A 16,598-nucleotide genomic window follows, 5' to 3' on the forward strand; every position below is an offset into this window, starting at 1 on the left:
AAAACTTTTGCATGCTTGATTTATTGTTTTCATGTGTTGTAAAACATAAAGATCAGTCTCATTTCCTTGTTTGATCTGGAACCTGGGCGGGGTTGGGGCCACTGGTGGATGGAGAGAGCAATGAAGGTAAATATCCACAGGAAGCCAATTTCCCTTTAGAAATCATGTAAAGCATTACTGTCTTGTCCTGTTTGTGTATTAAATGTTCTGTCTATCCTGCCAACCATGTATACCTTTTTTTAAAAAAAAGTGGAGCAGTGAGATTTACTTTGAATTGAAGCTAAGATCTTTGTGACTGCCTATTCATCTGCCTCTTTAAAAAGCATTTTTAAAATCAAAGTAAGCAAAAGAGTTTTAAAATAAATTAGTAAAATTGAGTGACACAAGCAAACTTGAATGGCAGTCCTTCATACAGCATCCGTCTAGACACCACTTGAGTTTTAAAATAATAATGATGCTGGGCACGGTGGCACAAGCCTGTAGTCTCAGCACTTGAGAGACAGAGGGAAGAGGATTGAAGTTCAAGATCAGCCTGGGCTACAGAGTGAGTTCAAGGCCAGCCTCAGCCTGAATAATATTTTCTCCCATTTTATCAATTCTACAGTTTGTAAGAGGCTCTCACATACACAAGCGTTTCTCAAGCAATCCTCATAGCCAGTCTTCCAATGGAGCATGATTCAGTCCTTTTCTAAGTGAGAAAATGGAACTACAGGTGGATTTGAGGACTGTGGGATCATTGCCAGCAGACTAAATCTGATACTTTCCTTATACCACATAATTAAGAAAATTTAAAAGTAATAGAGAGTGTTTTAAACATGATGGCAAATGAGACTACAGAATACATGCTCAGAAGTTGGACGTTGGTGAAAAGATCCACGGTCATGGCACTAATGTCACAGTGAAGACATTTTCCCCAGCCTCCCCATGGGGCAGTAACATTTCACTGATCAGTTCACAGTTCCCTTCAAGAAAAAAAAAGAGAGAAGCTTTTGAAGTGGTTTAAAAACTTAGAGTTGCTTCCAAAGCAAGAAAACCTAATAAATGAGCTCATAATCGTCTTTCCTGGAATTGCTCACCATTATTTCCTTGACTGTATGAGCAGGTTACAGAATTCAATTTAATCATCATTTATTGTGCACATTCAGGTTGCTTGAGAGTTATGAATTTGAATAAGAAATAGGTCCTCCTTCAAACAAACGACTTGCTTTATAAAGAGAAAGCTTTGAGTTTTTAGATCCTAAGTAAGAGTCAACATATACAAATATCATATGCAACATACATTTACCTTTCAGGAAAAATATATTTTGAGGAAAGTCTATTAGCTATTAAGGAATACATTTTTTTAAATGTCTGCCATTTGAATCATCAGGTCTCAAATGTCTGCATTTATATATTAATATTTTCCAACATGGCATGTGTGTCAGAAAGATGGAGAAAGAAGCAGCAGGAAATGTGTGTGTGTGTGTGCGCGCGCGCGCGCGTGCGTGTTCCTCCTTAGATTTGGCAATGGCTAAAGAGATTACACTGTAAGGCAAAAAAGGTAAGATTATAACTGGTAAGTTACAATGCCATACTAAATCAATTTTTGACTGGGTATCTGGCTCTCAGCTTGATTTACCACTGGCATTTTGAAAATGAAAATGTTACACTAAGCAGGAGCTGAGACTAATGTCACAGTCTGCCAAGACAAAAAGGACCTTGGACTTCAAAAGCCAAGAAAAAGGTAGTATACAATGCCTTTTTGCAAAATAACATCATGCAGCTAATAAACCAAAAGGCATTTGTTTAATTGATACATCCCAAATGAATAATAACATTTATTATAGTTTGTATCATTTGTGCCAATAAAATTTGTAAATAAGTTAGCCTGGGGTCTAATATAATAAATACAATGAATCCAGAAATGTTTATAGTCATTGTGGAGAGTGTTGCTTTGGCAATGTGCTCTAGTGCACCTCTAATCAATGCATAGATAGACTTTGGAGTTATGTGGATTTTAGTATCTTTCCTGGCTTTTTCTTTAACTTTGAGTAAATTAATTAACCTCTCTGCCCTCTGTTTCCTAATGAGAGAGCGAGAGAGAGAGAGAGAGAGAGAGAGAGAGAGAGAGAGAAAGTAGAGTCATTGGGAGAATTAATTGGCGTAACATACACATTCTGACGTGCCTGATACATAGCAAGTCTTCAATCCCTCTTCCACTGGAATTCTTGAAGGATCATATACAGATTAAATTCACCAAGAATTCCAGTGATGAGGAACTTTTCTATTGCTGCTCTAACAAATCACCACAATTTTAGTGACTCTAAATAATATTATCTTACAGTTCTAGAGATCAAAGTCTGAAATGAGTTTCACTGGGCTAAAATCAAGGTGTCTGAAAGATGCTCTTACAGGGACTCCAGGGAGAAGCTGGGTCCTTGCCTTTTATGGCTGGCTCCCACCTGCATTCCTTGGTTTATGGCCTCATCCTCCATCTTTAAACCAACAACAGTTCTATCTTCTCTCCTCTCTCCTCTCTCCCTTTCCCCTTCCCTTCTCCTTTTCCCTCTCCCTCCTTTTATTATTACATGTCCTTCTCTGACTCCAGCTCTCCTCTATCTCTCTCCTTTAAAGGACCCTTATGATTACACTAGACTCACCTGGATAATCCATCTCAAAATTCTCATCTCGTCACATGTACAAAGTCTTTTGGCCACAGAAGGTAGCATAGTCACAGGTTCTAGAAATTAGGGCCTGGGCATCTTTGAGGGAATGATTATTCTGCCTACTACAAGTTTTATAGCACTTTAGTTTTCCTCATTTAATAGCCTGGTACTTTTGACATTAAATTCAAAGTATTGAGTGTAAAAGATGAATGTCAAGGGAATTAATAAATTTCTTCTACGTTTAGATTTAAAATTCTTTTGCTTTTAGCACTTTGTCAGAAATTCTCCTCCACATAACACAAAGTCTGTTTCAGTGGTTATTAAATCTAACAAAAGATAAAAGATTGAATTGAGTGGGGTCATGCAGAAGCTCTACAAATGCAGAACCTTTTCTGGTATTATTCAAGTGTACTTTGAAAGTTACAAGGTACATAATAAGAAAGATGGAAGGAGAAAAAGACAGACGATAGGAGATAAATAGACATTCTCAATTTTATGATGCTAGGGAACAATATCTGGAGATATTTTTGACTATTATATTTTGAGAAAGTGCTACTGGCATCTCATGGAGAGGGACCAAGGGATGATATTGAACATCCTAAATTGCACGGGACAGCTCCCAAAACAGTTATCTAGCCCAAAATGCCAATAATGCACAGGATGGAAAAACAACAAATTAGATAGAACTTTGTAACTCAACACTTAAAACAATGTTTGCCATAGCATGTCTTTAATGAATGTTCATAGAACTGAATGTAAAAATCTGCAGAAAAAAAATGTGTTGTAGTTAATAGATTTGATGACCTGAACCCAAATCTTGTTCCTATTGTGTAATACTGCAAAATTAACTGTCATGTTCCCTCACTTTCCTTATCTGTTAAAAGGGAATGAGAACAAGATCATGATAAGGAACAAATTATATAATCTATGTGACAAGTTCAACACATTTCTTGGTCCACAATATGGAATTAAAAGACATCTACTGTTATTATTTTCCCAAATCTCACCCAGAATAATTATCAAAAGATAAATGATATAAGATAATAGAGATAAACTATTTCTACTGTTATAAAAATCAATTAAGTTATATGGGCAGAAAATATTTTTCAGGTTATAAGAAACAATATGGTATAATGGAAAACGCACATGGGATGTGGAAGCAACCTTATCCCAGTTTTGTCAGAAGAAAAACAGTTTTTTTCTACATTCTTCTAGAGCCTTTTTTAACATATCAAGAGATGAGCCTGAGGAAAATTCACTGATGCCGTCTGTAAATGTAGTCACCAGACATTATCTGTACCAGGCTCTGGGCTACAGGTCATATTTCCACCCCAGTTGTATACTGGGAACTGGCTTTTCCTTTCACCAAAACTCACATGGTGGGTATTCCTGAAGCCAAGGGACTCCACATTCCTGGCTACCAAACACACAATGCAGTCTCGTGCCTACTACTCCAAGAGGTGTATAACAGAAGTCCTAGTTGGGAGCAGTGGCAAGATTGTAAGGTAAAGGTGGAAGCAGAGTGGTTTGTTCCTATTTCCCTTTGGGACAATCAAGTGATAAAGGAGAATCCCTGTTTCATTCCTTGTAGCTTTCTCAGGCTTCTCGAGGGAAAGGAGTAGATCAATCACATAGATAGCACTTACCAAGGACAAAGCAATCCTTTCACGAGGACCACATGTGCCACAGGCATAAAGAAGTTATAGCCAGACCTGGGAAAATGCCTGATGTCAACGGAGGAGGCAGGATAAAGCTACTCACCTTATCAAAATCCTTACTCCACCTGTTAAAGCCATAGATGCTACTGAGGAAAGTAATGGATGAGATATATTGGCTAGAGATTAGGTCATCGGACTGCCCTTGGGTAGAAAGTCCCTAAATTTCCCATTGACCTAAGCTGTGTGGATCTTCCTCTTTTAAATCAGGTGTCATCCTGGACTAGATCAGAAGCAGGAAGAAAAAAAACATAAAGAATGAGATTGATCTAAGAGTTATCTGAAGAGACTGTATTATTGAATCAGGCAGACTTCATTGCATTGCATTAAATTTTTGATTCAATATTCAACTTATATCAAGTTCTTAATATTCAATGGGTCTAAGTCTTGAGGGATAAGCTATAAAAAATAATAAAGAAGCTGCATCTAAGTGCAGTGTGAGAAAATATGTGACCCTGCAATTCAAGGAAAGGAGCGTTTTTATTTTTACTGACTTTATGGCTTTTATTACCCTAGGCACATACTCAAAGCCTCCTCTGATTTTCTCTCACACTGAGAATTGAAACTATGCCATGTGCTCATCAGTTCCAAAGTCATTTTTCTCCTGTCAGTAATCTAAACTTCTCCAACGAGTCTTCCTAAACCATCAAAGAGCTTACACATCCCCTGATTCCATCTTGTCTGGTTTTGAAGTTCCTTCTATGCTGTTTTCCAGCTTACTTGTCTTGTCATTCCAACATATAATAATAGGATTCAATTGTCTAAATATATATATATGTATATGTATATGTACGTGTATATATATATGGTCTTAGTTGATAGCTATTTCACAATAATACAATGTTCTATGAAATGGAGCACTTTCCATTAGTTTCTGCAATAGGATGATACTTAAAATATGATTCAGCAAAATCTGGCCACATTTTCATCATCAACAAATGACTGCTGACTCATTACTCAAAGTATTTACAATGATCAATGAACTTACTGTACTTATAACTGATCTATTCTTATTGACAAGTCCAATACACGTTGGTTTTATTACTGTATCGATGTTCAACTGATTATAAAAGAAAATTATTCAAATCTGAGAAAATAGCTTGAATTACTCTCTCTTGTTCAGAGTAGACCATGTGTCTAATGTCTGAATTATCTGGGAGCTTCAGGAATATATGTATATTCTTGTACAGAGTTATCCTAAAACCAAGCAAGAAAGGAGATGGAGGACACTGAGATTTATTGATTGTGTGCTATATGCAAAAAACTTTCATTGGTCATTGATATCTTATGCAAATTAATATTTACATCTATTCATTCATTTTTTGCTATCATTAATTATTGAGGATCAATAATGTGCCAGTATGTTTGGTGCTGAAAATGCAGAAGTAGACAGATTTGGTGACTTTCTTTATGAATTTATGATCTAGCTAGAAAAACAGCTGTAAAACAAGTTATAAAAAAGAAAAATATAGAACCTTCTGATGACGCAGTGGGGAATAAATTAAGAGTACATACAAGAATCCAACTTAGTCCAGCAGCTTAGGAAAAGCTTCCCTGAGGAGATAAAGATTAAGCAAACCTGACAGATGAGTTGGATTAACCAGGTAAAGATGCCAAAAGGGCCTTATGCCAAGAGGAACACAAGTGGAAGACCTAGATAACACAGCGACTAATGCATTCTCAAGGAACTGCAAGAAGTAGAGTGGCTCCAAGACTTGAGAGTTAAAGTTAGAATGGTGACTGCTGAAGCTAAAGGAACAGAGACCAGAGTGGTCTTTGGAGCCCATATTAAAGACCTTTACCCTAGAAGCAAAGAGGAGACCCTGAAGAATTTGATTGGAAGACCACAGCATCTTCAGAGCTGGTGTTATATTTAAGCTTTAAATTATATTTAAACTAAGGTCTAATAACAGGAAGGAAACTTAATAGGAAGAAACTTGTTTGTATGTTTGGAAGAGGACAAGGAAAAGTGGTGGTTTGGATCAGGTTGGTAGCAAACAAAATGGAAAAAATTAAGTGAGCGAAGACATATGTGAGATACATGACAGGAACTGGGGGCTTACTGAATGCGGAGACAGTAACAGAGTGGATGGTCTAGGAGGACTTGCTGGTGGCCTTTACAAAGATGGAACACATAAGAGGAGGGAAGAAGAAGAGAGAGAAGGTCCGGTTGAGACCCACTGGGATGTGCTAAGTGTAAATGGTCTAACAGACTCCCCTGGGAGGTAAATATATCTGTGACCACAGATCTCAGGAAAATAGTCTGTCCTGGGATTATATATAGATTTGGGCCGAGCTTGCCCATAGATAGTAGTAGAACCCATGAAAATAAATAGATGATCTAATTTGGGGAGAGTATGAAAAATGTGGAAAGGAAAGACCTAAGGCAGAGGCCTAAGGTACACCAACATTGGAGACAGAGGTAGAGGAGGAATAGCTGGTAAGGTTAATTATAATGAAAACTATCTTATAAAGAATATAATGTAAACTGATTTCATTAATTTTCTGAAGTATAGGAAAGTCAGAATTCAGACCCAAATCTTTCCACTTTCAAAAATCTTCCTTTTGAAGACTTCATGTTCATGAATGTAAGAGTAATTTATGGAAGGCTTTCTCAGGGCTAGTTCCTCTTTTGAGCATTTTCCATATATTATTTTATTAATTTTTAGAGAAAACTACTTGTAAACTAGGTATCATTAATATTCTCATCATGTGGATGAAGAAACAGAGACATGGATACATTCACAAAGTTCCCCAAAGATACACCACTAGTACTAGTGTGGATTTACATTTATCTCTTTCGCTGGCCCAAATTCCTTGCTTCTAACCATTATAATTTTACTAGCTAAGACAGTAGTTCTCAAACTTGAGCACTTAGCAGAATTACCTGGAGGGCTTCTTAACACACAGTGCTGGGCAACACCCCCTGAGTTTCTGATTCTAGAGGTAGGTAGGGCATAGAATTTGCATTTCTATCTAGCTCTCAGGTGATGCTGCTGGCTCAAAAACCACATTTGGAGAAGCAGACAGTTAGGGTAAAGGCGGAACTACTGCAACAACAAACAAAAAACCCTCAAAAACATAGTGAGTAAAATAAGATACTTTTCTATTTCATATTATAGGCTGGTCAGATAGGCTATTCTGGAACCCAGATTTCTCTTACTTTGTGGTCTGCAATCCCCTCAGGATCATCCTCATCAGCCTGGAGGAAGCCAGGCTCTGCCTCACTTATACTGCAGTCGATGGGAATAAAAAGTAGAGAATAAGCCAATCCCTGCTAAGTTTCCCTCTTCACATTCACATATTTACATTGTGAAAATTGAATGGAAAGGCTGAAGAGTCATGAGCCTCCTTGAACTGTTAACTATTACGGAAGAACCAGAGAAGGGCTGCTATAGTTTGGACCTGAACTGTCGCCCAAAGGCCCAAGTATTAAAGCTATGTCCCCAAGTGGGGCTACTAAGAGGTGAAACCTTTCAGAGTTGGGGCTTAGTTGGAAGAGTTATTGAGCATATCCTTTAAGGGAATATTGGGACCCCAGCTGCTTTCCCCTCTTTTTTTCCAGGCTGCCATGAGATAAGCAGCTTCCTCTGCCACACTCTCCCACCATAACGTTCTGCCTCATCACAGGCTCAAAGCAATGGGGCCAAGTGACCATGGACTCAAACCTCAGAAACCAGAAGCCAATATAAACCTCCCCTCTTTATAAGCTTATTATCTCAGATGTTTTATTACAGTAACACAATTAACAGAAGGATTCAGCAAACAACTAGCACACTGTCACAATAATATGCTCCCCTCAACTTTTTCATTTGTGAAATAATCATTGGATATAAATTAGATAACTAATGCTAAATCATTAATATTTAAGCACAGCATAGTAAAATATAAAATATGAATTTGTATTAAAAGATATTTTTATTTACCTAACCCTATAATCCCTAAAAGAAAATCAGTTTCTAACTCCTGTCATGTTCTTCAAGCATGGTTCAATTTATCCTTTCTTTTTCTGTACGAGGGATCAAACTCAGGACCTTGCACTTGTGAGGCAGGTGTGGCGCCACTGAGCTAAATCCCCGGACTGTTCAATTTATTCTTAACAGAAACTCTATCCAGTAAGATCTCCTCAGCCTTCAAATATTAAGTATATTTATTAGCATTATGTATACATGCATTCTAAAGAAAGATATATAAATACAAATATCTATCTATATTGAATTTACTTAAGCTTTCATTTGATATAACTTGATTGTAGATTTATTATCTAATTTAAAATAATATGCAACCTGTTTAGCATAAAGGTGTTTTTCTCTTTTGCTTTGACTGCTGTTTCTCCACTCCTTTCCCAGTCAGACAGCATCTTCTCATCACAGCCATACTCTGAGTATCCTAGGACATCTCAGGTTAGCAGGCATTATTATCTTCCAGGGCCACACCACATTTGCACCGCACTCTGTAACATATTGGCCATGACTGCATAGGTCATTTCAATCAAACATCACACATTTCCTTCCCTAAGTTCCTCTCCGGCTGTCATGGGTACTTACGTGTGCTATCTAGGTAAGATTTGGCAGAGCCCATTTTCTGTCTCCACAACACATACACTTAGAACATTCAGTTTGTTCAGCAACTCAGATAGCAACTCAGGGACACCTGAAGTCAGTAATAGAGCAGCATTAGCTAGCTTCATAGACCACTAAAAATCTATAAAATTAATGTTGTGCCCATGAATTTGATGCAAAATTAGGTTGGAAGCTAGCACGTGTAGGAGGTAAAGGAAGGTATATCCCCAAGGATACACAGCACCACAAGCAAAAATTCCTCCACCACCTGGTGAGGCCCTCCTCGGGCCGTGCGACAACCACGAATTCAATGCTCTAGAAACAACAGCAAGAAGCTCTGCCCACCACAGGTGTGACGTGACTTTCCAAGGGAAGCGGATAATTTTTACTGGATGGGGAATCATTAAAAGCAAACCAGATGATTAAACTTAATGGAACAGCTACATTAAACTGAAATTAGTAAAAAAACATGCCTCGGGCAGCCTACAACCTTTTATTTGTTGTTGTTTAACTTCTGCCTTTTACAGTGGCCTTGATGAATGACATCACAAAAGAAAAAATCCAATTAAAATCTAACTGCTCAATAAACCCCTAATGTCTGGTTGTTGCCACGGCTTTTGTGGGCACCCGATGCCTTCTGTTTCCTCTTTTTCCCAGGAATAGAGGGAAGAACTGGCCCCAGGGGGGTTCGGCAGAGAGGAGAGTGGGGAGAGAGAAAAAAAGGCATTTGGAGGTTTTTGCTGTGAACGTTGGGTCAGACCCAGATCACACTCAGTGGGGGGAGAAGGTTAAATTCCTTTATTATCAGACAATGACTGAGTGAAGAGATGCATCTTCCCACTGGTTTTCAAATATGGATAAATCAGAATTTTGATCTGCAGCACAATCCCAGTTCACACTCCTTCTTGGCATCTCCTCTGCACCTCTATATTGTCTCGGGTGTTTGTTCTATAAGTCATCGAAATGGTCTCTCCTGACAGCTCAAAATAAGTTTCTGATTACTTTTACCTGAATAAATCTTGTGACCAGCTGTGATATTCACCTACTAAGTGTGCAACAATTACATATTGAAGATGATGAAAGAACCAGCCACAGAGAGTCTGTAATCTAGTGGAATGCAGAATATAATAAATCATATGTAAAGATAGCAATTGCCACCAGGTAGAATAATACTGGCTTTTGATAACAGATTTTACTTCAGAGATATGGGATGTTTGTAAATTAGGTTTTTCAAGTCTTCAAAACAAAGTTCTCAAAGTCAGAATAAGAGCAAAAGCATGCTGATTATGAACTAAGAACTAATGATAATAGCAATGTCTTTAAGTTGGAAGGCATTTTATAATTGATAAAACATATATTGTATTTTTATTGCATGTTTACATGGCAATTAGTGTGGTATTTGTATATGGAGTCTAATTAGATCTACACAACAGCCTTGTTGTGTAGTGATTATCTTCGCTTTACTGATAAGGGTTCTGGCTCAGGGAGGTTAATTAGCTCTGCTATAGTCTTGCACTTGGCAAGGCAAAGAGAACAAGCATGACCCAGACTTAGGATTTGCGAATGGCACCTCAGCACTGCACAAGCTGCTGACCACAGCTGCCCAGCCTGCAGCAAGGATCCAAAGGGCAGTGAGGCTGGTTGCTTTACTCCTGATTTAATGAAACGGCTTTTTAAAAGTGCTCTTCAGTCATTAGAATCTGATGATGGAGAGTTAAACTTTCCCCAGTGGCTCTTTCAATGTCATCATGGTTTCAAGGTTCCTTAGCATATCACATAACACAAATCAGGGAATGCTCTTGTTTTACATTTCTTACTGCATTTGTCTCACTTCTAAGCAATTTCCTCCCCATTTGCATTTATCTTCCATTATTCCTGCCAAATTGCTTTCAAAGCTACTAATTGTATGAATAATATTCTCATTCCCAAACTCTGCAACTAACTAGCTGTAGCTGAGTACCATTGGACATAGTTTCTTCAAAAAAAAAAAAAAAAGAGGAAGTTGCAAATGTATTGGACCACTGGACCGTTCCTCTCCACACTTTATGTAAATGATATTCCACAGAACACACTTAAAAGTGTGTCTAACAAAAGCCTGGTTAGATAATTTTGTAAGTCCTTTTTTTTCCCTCAGAGTCCCTTTTCAGATGTGTTTGTGGACACTCCTCTGAGCATCTTGTATGGTACCTGTCAAGAAGACAGAGTTGATCTACCTGTTGCCTTTATTTGGTAACATAGCTCCTCTGAGTCAAGATAGACTCGCAGCCTTCCTACTACAACTAATTTGTCTCGATGTCCCTGATGCCTGTCTATACCTCAGGCTTTGAAGCAGTCTTCCTCAATGAAAAATCAGTACTCTTAAAATTTATGAATAAAATTAGATTATCTGAAGACCTAAACTTTTGCTGGGTACAAAACACAGAATTAAGGAAACAACACACCCCATACTGTGGAAGTGATCTTTGGGAGAGAAAATGCAGCCCACTTTACCAAGTTAAGATTATCACGTCCCATTTCCATGATGTCCACTATTCTTTTAATTCAGTCCCTTATCCAGACCCACTTTGTTGACCATGAATCATCTGCTTGATTATCTTCAGGAACCCAGAGCTCACTACCTTATAATGCAGACCATTTCACCTGTAGTCTGGCTCTGTGTCAGAAGCTTCTTTTTATTTCATACTAAAATCTAAATGTTGAACACCATTCTTCTACCTGACCTCATAAATTACCTCATAAGGTGGTTGTCAAGGCATTCTTCATGGCAGCACTTATGATGTCTCTCAAACGCTTTGAGTTAAATTTTATAAATAAATAAACGTCAGATCTTCCCAGGAAAGGAATGATAGTCTCCATCACTAAAAATGCAAAGAGATGGCTTAGTTCCCTGAATTCACCAAGAGGCAGGATATACCCAGTTCTCTCTGACTCAGAAACCAAAGTCCTTTTTCAATACCATCATTTGTTATTAGGTTTGCATGCATACAAGTGAGGAAGACCGTGTATAAGTAGAACCTGAAAGCTGTAGTGAAAATAACTTCATTGCAGCAAAGGCAATATGTCCTTGCTCTGGCTTTTAGTTTTTCCTTCTCCAAAATAAGAAGGATTCCTAAATTTTTCCCAAACTTTGTTTCAGTTCAGGAAAATTCCATGATTATAAGGAAATATCTTTATTAATTAAATGTTTGTTGTTGATGGATTATGTAAATAATAAAAGAAAAAAGCCTGTATACATTAGTAAGAATTGAATGAAAGCACAGAATGCATCATAAACACAAAAACAGTTCAGGATCACATGCTTGACTTTTACTTTCTTTAATTTTTTTTTCTACACTAGTTACATTCAGACCAGGATAGAGGAGATGGATCACTTAAATATATCCTTTCAGGAGATGGAGCAGGAGATCTCTTCATTATCAATGAAAACACAGGCGACATACAAGCCACTAAGAGGTTGGACAGGGAGAAAAAACCTGTTTACATCCTTCGAGCTCAAGCTGTTAACAGAAGGACAGGGAAACCTATAGAGCCCGAGTCTGAATTCGTCATCAAGATCCATGACATCAACGACAATGAACCAATATTCACTGAGGAGGTTTATACAGCTACTGTTCCTGAAATGTCTGATGTCGGTGAGTGAGATATGATTTTCACCAAGAACTGATTCTCCTCCATGCATCCTTTGAACCAAATTTGCTGAGCTGAAAGTGTTTAAATTGCTGAATCCCAAAAGTAGCATATTTTCAAACAACTCGCATATCCCTTTAAGTACATAAGTGCTGCCTAGTATTACTCTAGTCTCGTCTTTAAGAAAACAGCATTTCCTCTAATGATGCTGGCCTGATAAGCAGCAGGGTGGGAAGTCGAAAGGGAGACCATCTCATCTACTTTCTCTCTCTATCCCTGAACTCCCACTGGGTTTGTTGGGCTGAAAGACAGCAGCCTTCTCCATTTCTCTTAGCCATATCGGAATTCAGCTCCAGGGAAGGATTTCTCAGTGGAAAATAAAAGTCTGAATTTACAGGCCAGTCTAAAGAATAGAGATGGTTGCTTTAAGTATCATCACTCCTAGAAACATCAAAGTATTCTATGTACAGGAAACAGTGACAAAATTTGAGTTACTTAAGTAAAGGGGTATTTTTATTTTCACTATGTCAAATTCAAAAGGGCTCAAATTACATAATAACTTTTCTATGATTCTGTCCTGCGGATGTCAGAGACACTGCAGTTCACAGATCCAAGAATTGGAAAATATCCAATCTACAGAAATGATTGTAAAACATCTACATTTTTCTCATGAAGAAATTGTTCATCTCATTACTACAAGCCATTCAGTTTTGTTAGAAAAAATCACAAACCATCATCAAAGCAAAAAGATGAATTAGAATTCTTTAAAAAGAAAGGTTTTTTTTAGGGAACATAATATTTTTCCTTTAAAAGATAAAAGACAGAAGAAGGACAATCTGGTCATTGGGACCAGGCAGAACAGCTGTGATATGCAGGTCATGCACTGAACAACTCAAGGGGTGACATCCACTTATGAAACCACTACAAGATTACATATGTATTACAAATATTTGAGGATAGCTGGCAGTAACATACCTTGACAAAGGGAAGGCTTTTTAACAATTTTGGATCCAGGCACAAGAATGTTGATATTCATCAGTATTATAGATGTATATATCATTATTATGATACACAAAGGCATCTTAGAGAAATTACATACAGATAGTAGGACAACAGTAGGGAGGTAAAAAATGGACTCTGGTATCAAACAGACCTAAATTTGAAACTATCTGCTGTAATAACTAGCAGTATAGCCATGGGCAAATTACTTTATTTCTCTGATCCTGATTTCTTTGATCCTGTGATTCTGTCCCTGTAAGAAAATAAATACTAAATGGCAACTCCTAAGGGTTATTATGAGAATGAAACAAGAAAATAGATGCAGAGCCTCTAATAAAATACCTGATAACTAGCCAGTACCCAAAACATACACATGCACATATACCAAAAGCAATCAAGTTTCATATTAAATAAGAACCTGAGTGTTTGTGACTCCTATTAGCTCCCTCTCTAAAATCATACAAGGCTCTCCCATTCTCTCCACCTCCCTTAAAGTACAAAGGTGGGTTCTATGTCCCATCAATCAGCACAATCCATCCAGAGCATCCAACCTTGACATGGTGCAATCTATTTGGTCAATAAATGAAATTGGCCAGATAGTATGAAAGCAATTTAAAAATTCTAATATTCCCTAGATGTAACATCCTTGCCCTTTTCATAGATAGTATGCTACCATTTATCTGGTGAAAATATCAAAAGTTACCCATAAGATGATCTTAACCAGAGGGTCTGACCCTTTTTGGACATCACAGAACCCTTTGAGAATCAAGTAAAATGTATGGCCTGTCTCTCCAGTGAAATGGACATGAAAGCATACACATGAATACTGGCATAATTTCAGGGTAGTTAGGGATATTTTAAAGGTTATGAGCTGACTGTTGTCCCTGAAATAACAATGCCAATTAAAATGCCATAGCTTTCTTTGTATGTTTGATCATAATCATTTTTTGAAATTATAGCTTTCAGTGTTTTTGTTCTGCTGTTCTGCTTAATTCTTTATCTAATCAAAAACTACCTCTTTTTAGGTTCAAAATCTTTCCACTTATTGAAATTATCAAATAAATTTGTTATATAGGATGGCAAGTAACAGGAAACTCAATCAAATAAAAACAATACAAGTATTTATTATATTACTATTTATTAGTATTTATTCCTAAGAAAAGTATTCATTAATATTTATAAGCCAAAAAGTATGGTAGAGCTCTGTACATAATTTGATATGTGTTCTAGCTGTTTCTTTCTAGTTTTCTATCATACAAGGGTTGATCAGTGTGTGTTCAAATGTTAAAAATTTACTACAGTAAGAGGTATTGCCAATAATCCCTCTCAAAAAACTCCTTCTTGATTCAAATATACTTATTCTATTATTCGTGCCACTTTCTGAAGCAGTTCCGGAAGTCTTCTTTTATTGACTGGCTTTAGCTGTGCTGCCCTGGCTGCCTCAATGTCCTGAATCAATTGAAAATGTTTACCTTTCATGGTCATTTTGACTTTAGGGATGAGTGAGAAGTCACATGGTACCAGATCCACTCAATAAAGTGGATGAGGACACAAGTAATGTTTTTACTTAACAGAAATTTCCATAAACATTTTCAGTGGATTTAGGACATCAAGGCAGCACAACTAAAGGCACTCGTGAAAGAAGACTTCCAGAACTGCTTCAGAAGCCAGGCATGGTGGTGCACACCTGTAATCCCAGCACTCAGGCGGCTGAGGCAGGAGGACTGCTAAGAGCTTGAGGCCAGCTTGAACTACATAGTGAGTTCAAGGCCAGCCTGAGCTACATAGCTAGACCCTCTCTCTCAAAAAAAAAGAACTGCTTTAGAACATTGGAAGGACCATGGGATAAGGGTGTTAGAAGCAAGAGGAATTCATGACAATGTGTCTCTTACTGTAATAAATTTTTAACATAAGTGTTCACCACATTTTTTATCATACTGTATATTAGGCTTTGTCCTCAGGCTGCCATTTCTAAAATTATAAAATAGCATCTGCATTGTGCCCTCTTGTCAGTGCAGGAGAAAGAGCATGAATGACAGAATTTCTAGCAAAATCATAAGTGGCCTCCTAGTTGGACAGCTCCTAAACTAATCTTGTGGACAAAATAATGTAAGACTTAGTCCTGAATAGCTTGAAAGAATCACTACAACAAGAATACAGTCAAATCCTGTTGTTGGAGATGACTGCGAATCAGTTCTACTCAAAGTTATTACCATCCCCATACTTCTTTTTAATGTAATCCTTACTGTATTTATTAATGTTCATCACATGCCTTCAGAGTGAAGAATCCAGAGCTTTTTAGCCAAGCATCCCATTGAAGTTCACTTCCTTCCCATGATAGCTCTGTACAAAATTAAACTGATGCTTCCTCTTTGTGCGTATGCATTAAGAAACATAATGAACCCCTCATTTGTTTTCAGTTTATGTTTCTGTCATTACAGGCACATTTGTTGTCCAAGTCACTGCAACTGATGCTGATGATCCAACGTACGGGAACAGTGCTAAAGTTGTCTATAGTATCCTACAGGGACAACCCTATTTTTCAGTTGAATCAGAAACAGGTTAGAATTCCTTTTGGTCTTTTTCTTTTTTTACAATCTGTAATTTTAATTGCTATGCTCCGCTGAGCTAGCATATTTTTTAATAAAAACAATCAGTGTGATTGAATTTTCTTGTATTCCTCTGCCAAACACTAATGATATATTTGCAAGCATGACATCAGGATCGTTTTAATCAAGAAATCTGACAATGAATCTTTCATCCACCATGTTTATGTAAGTGGATTCAGAAAAACTACACACTCCTTTATTTTCTCCCAGTCTGGGGTGAAGCTAAAAGATAAACCCTTTCTGATACCTCGTAGGGGTGTTTGCAGATACACTCACTCTTCCTTCTCTAGTTATTTGATAGGACTGCATCTCTGTATTCTTCTCTGACACTGGACAGATCCATGTGACTGATTTTTGCAAAGACAATGTGGCTGGTGATGTTGCAATCAGGGTTTATGAAGCTGCTGTACAGTCGGCCACAGTCTTTTCCCTGATACACTC

At 37.5% G+C, this 16,598-nt stretch overlaps 1 protein-coding gene across 1 annotated transcript in view; it reads left to right on the top strand.

The window, feature by feature from the left end:
- Positions 1 to 16,598, top strand: part of Cdh6 (cadherin 6) — a 140,062-nt gene that overhangs the window by 102,417 nt on the left and 21,047 nt on the right. The window contains 2 exon segments of the mRNA XM_004848668.3: positions 12,260 to 12,554; positions 15,990 to 16,109. Of these exon segments, the coding sequence (XP_004848725.2) occupies positions 12,260 to 12,554; positions 15,990 to 16,109 (415 nt within the window).

The sequence above is a fragment of the Heterocephalus glaber genome, unplaced genomic scaffold (assembly GCF_053883595.1).
Source record: "Heterocephalus glaber isolate CG9 unplaced genomic scaffold, H.glaber_assembly_v1.0 deba00001538, whole genome shotgun sequence".
NCBI classification, from domain to species: domain Eukaryota; kingdom Metazoa; phylum Chordata; class Mammalia; order Rodentia; family Bathyergidae; genus Heterocephalus; species Heterocephalus glaber.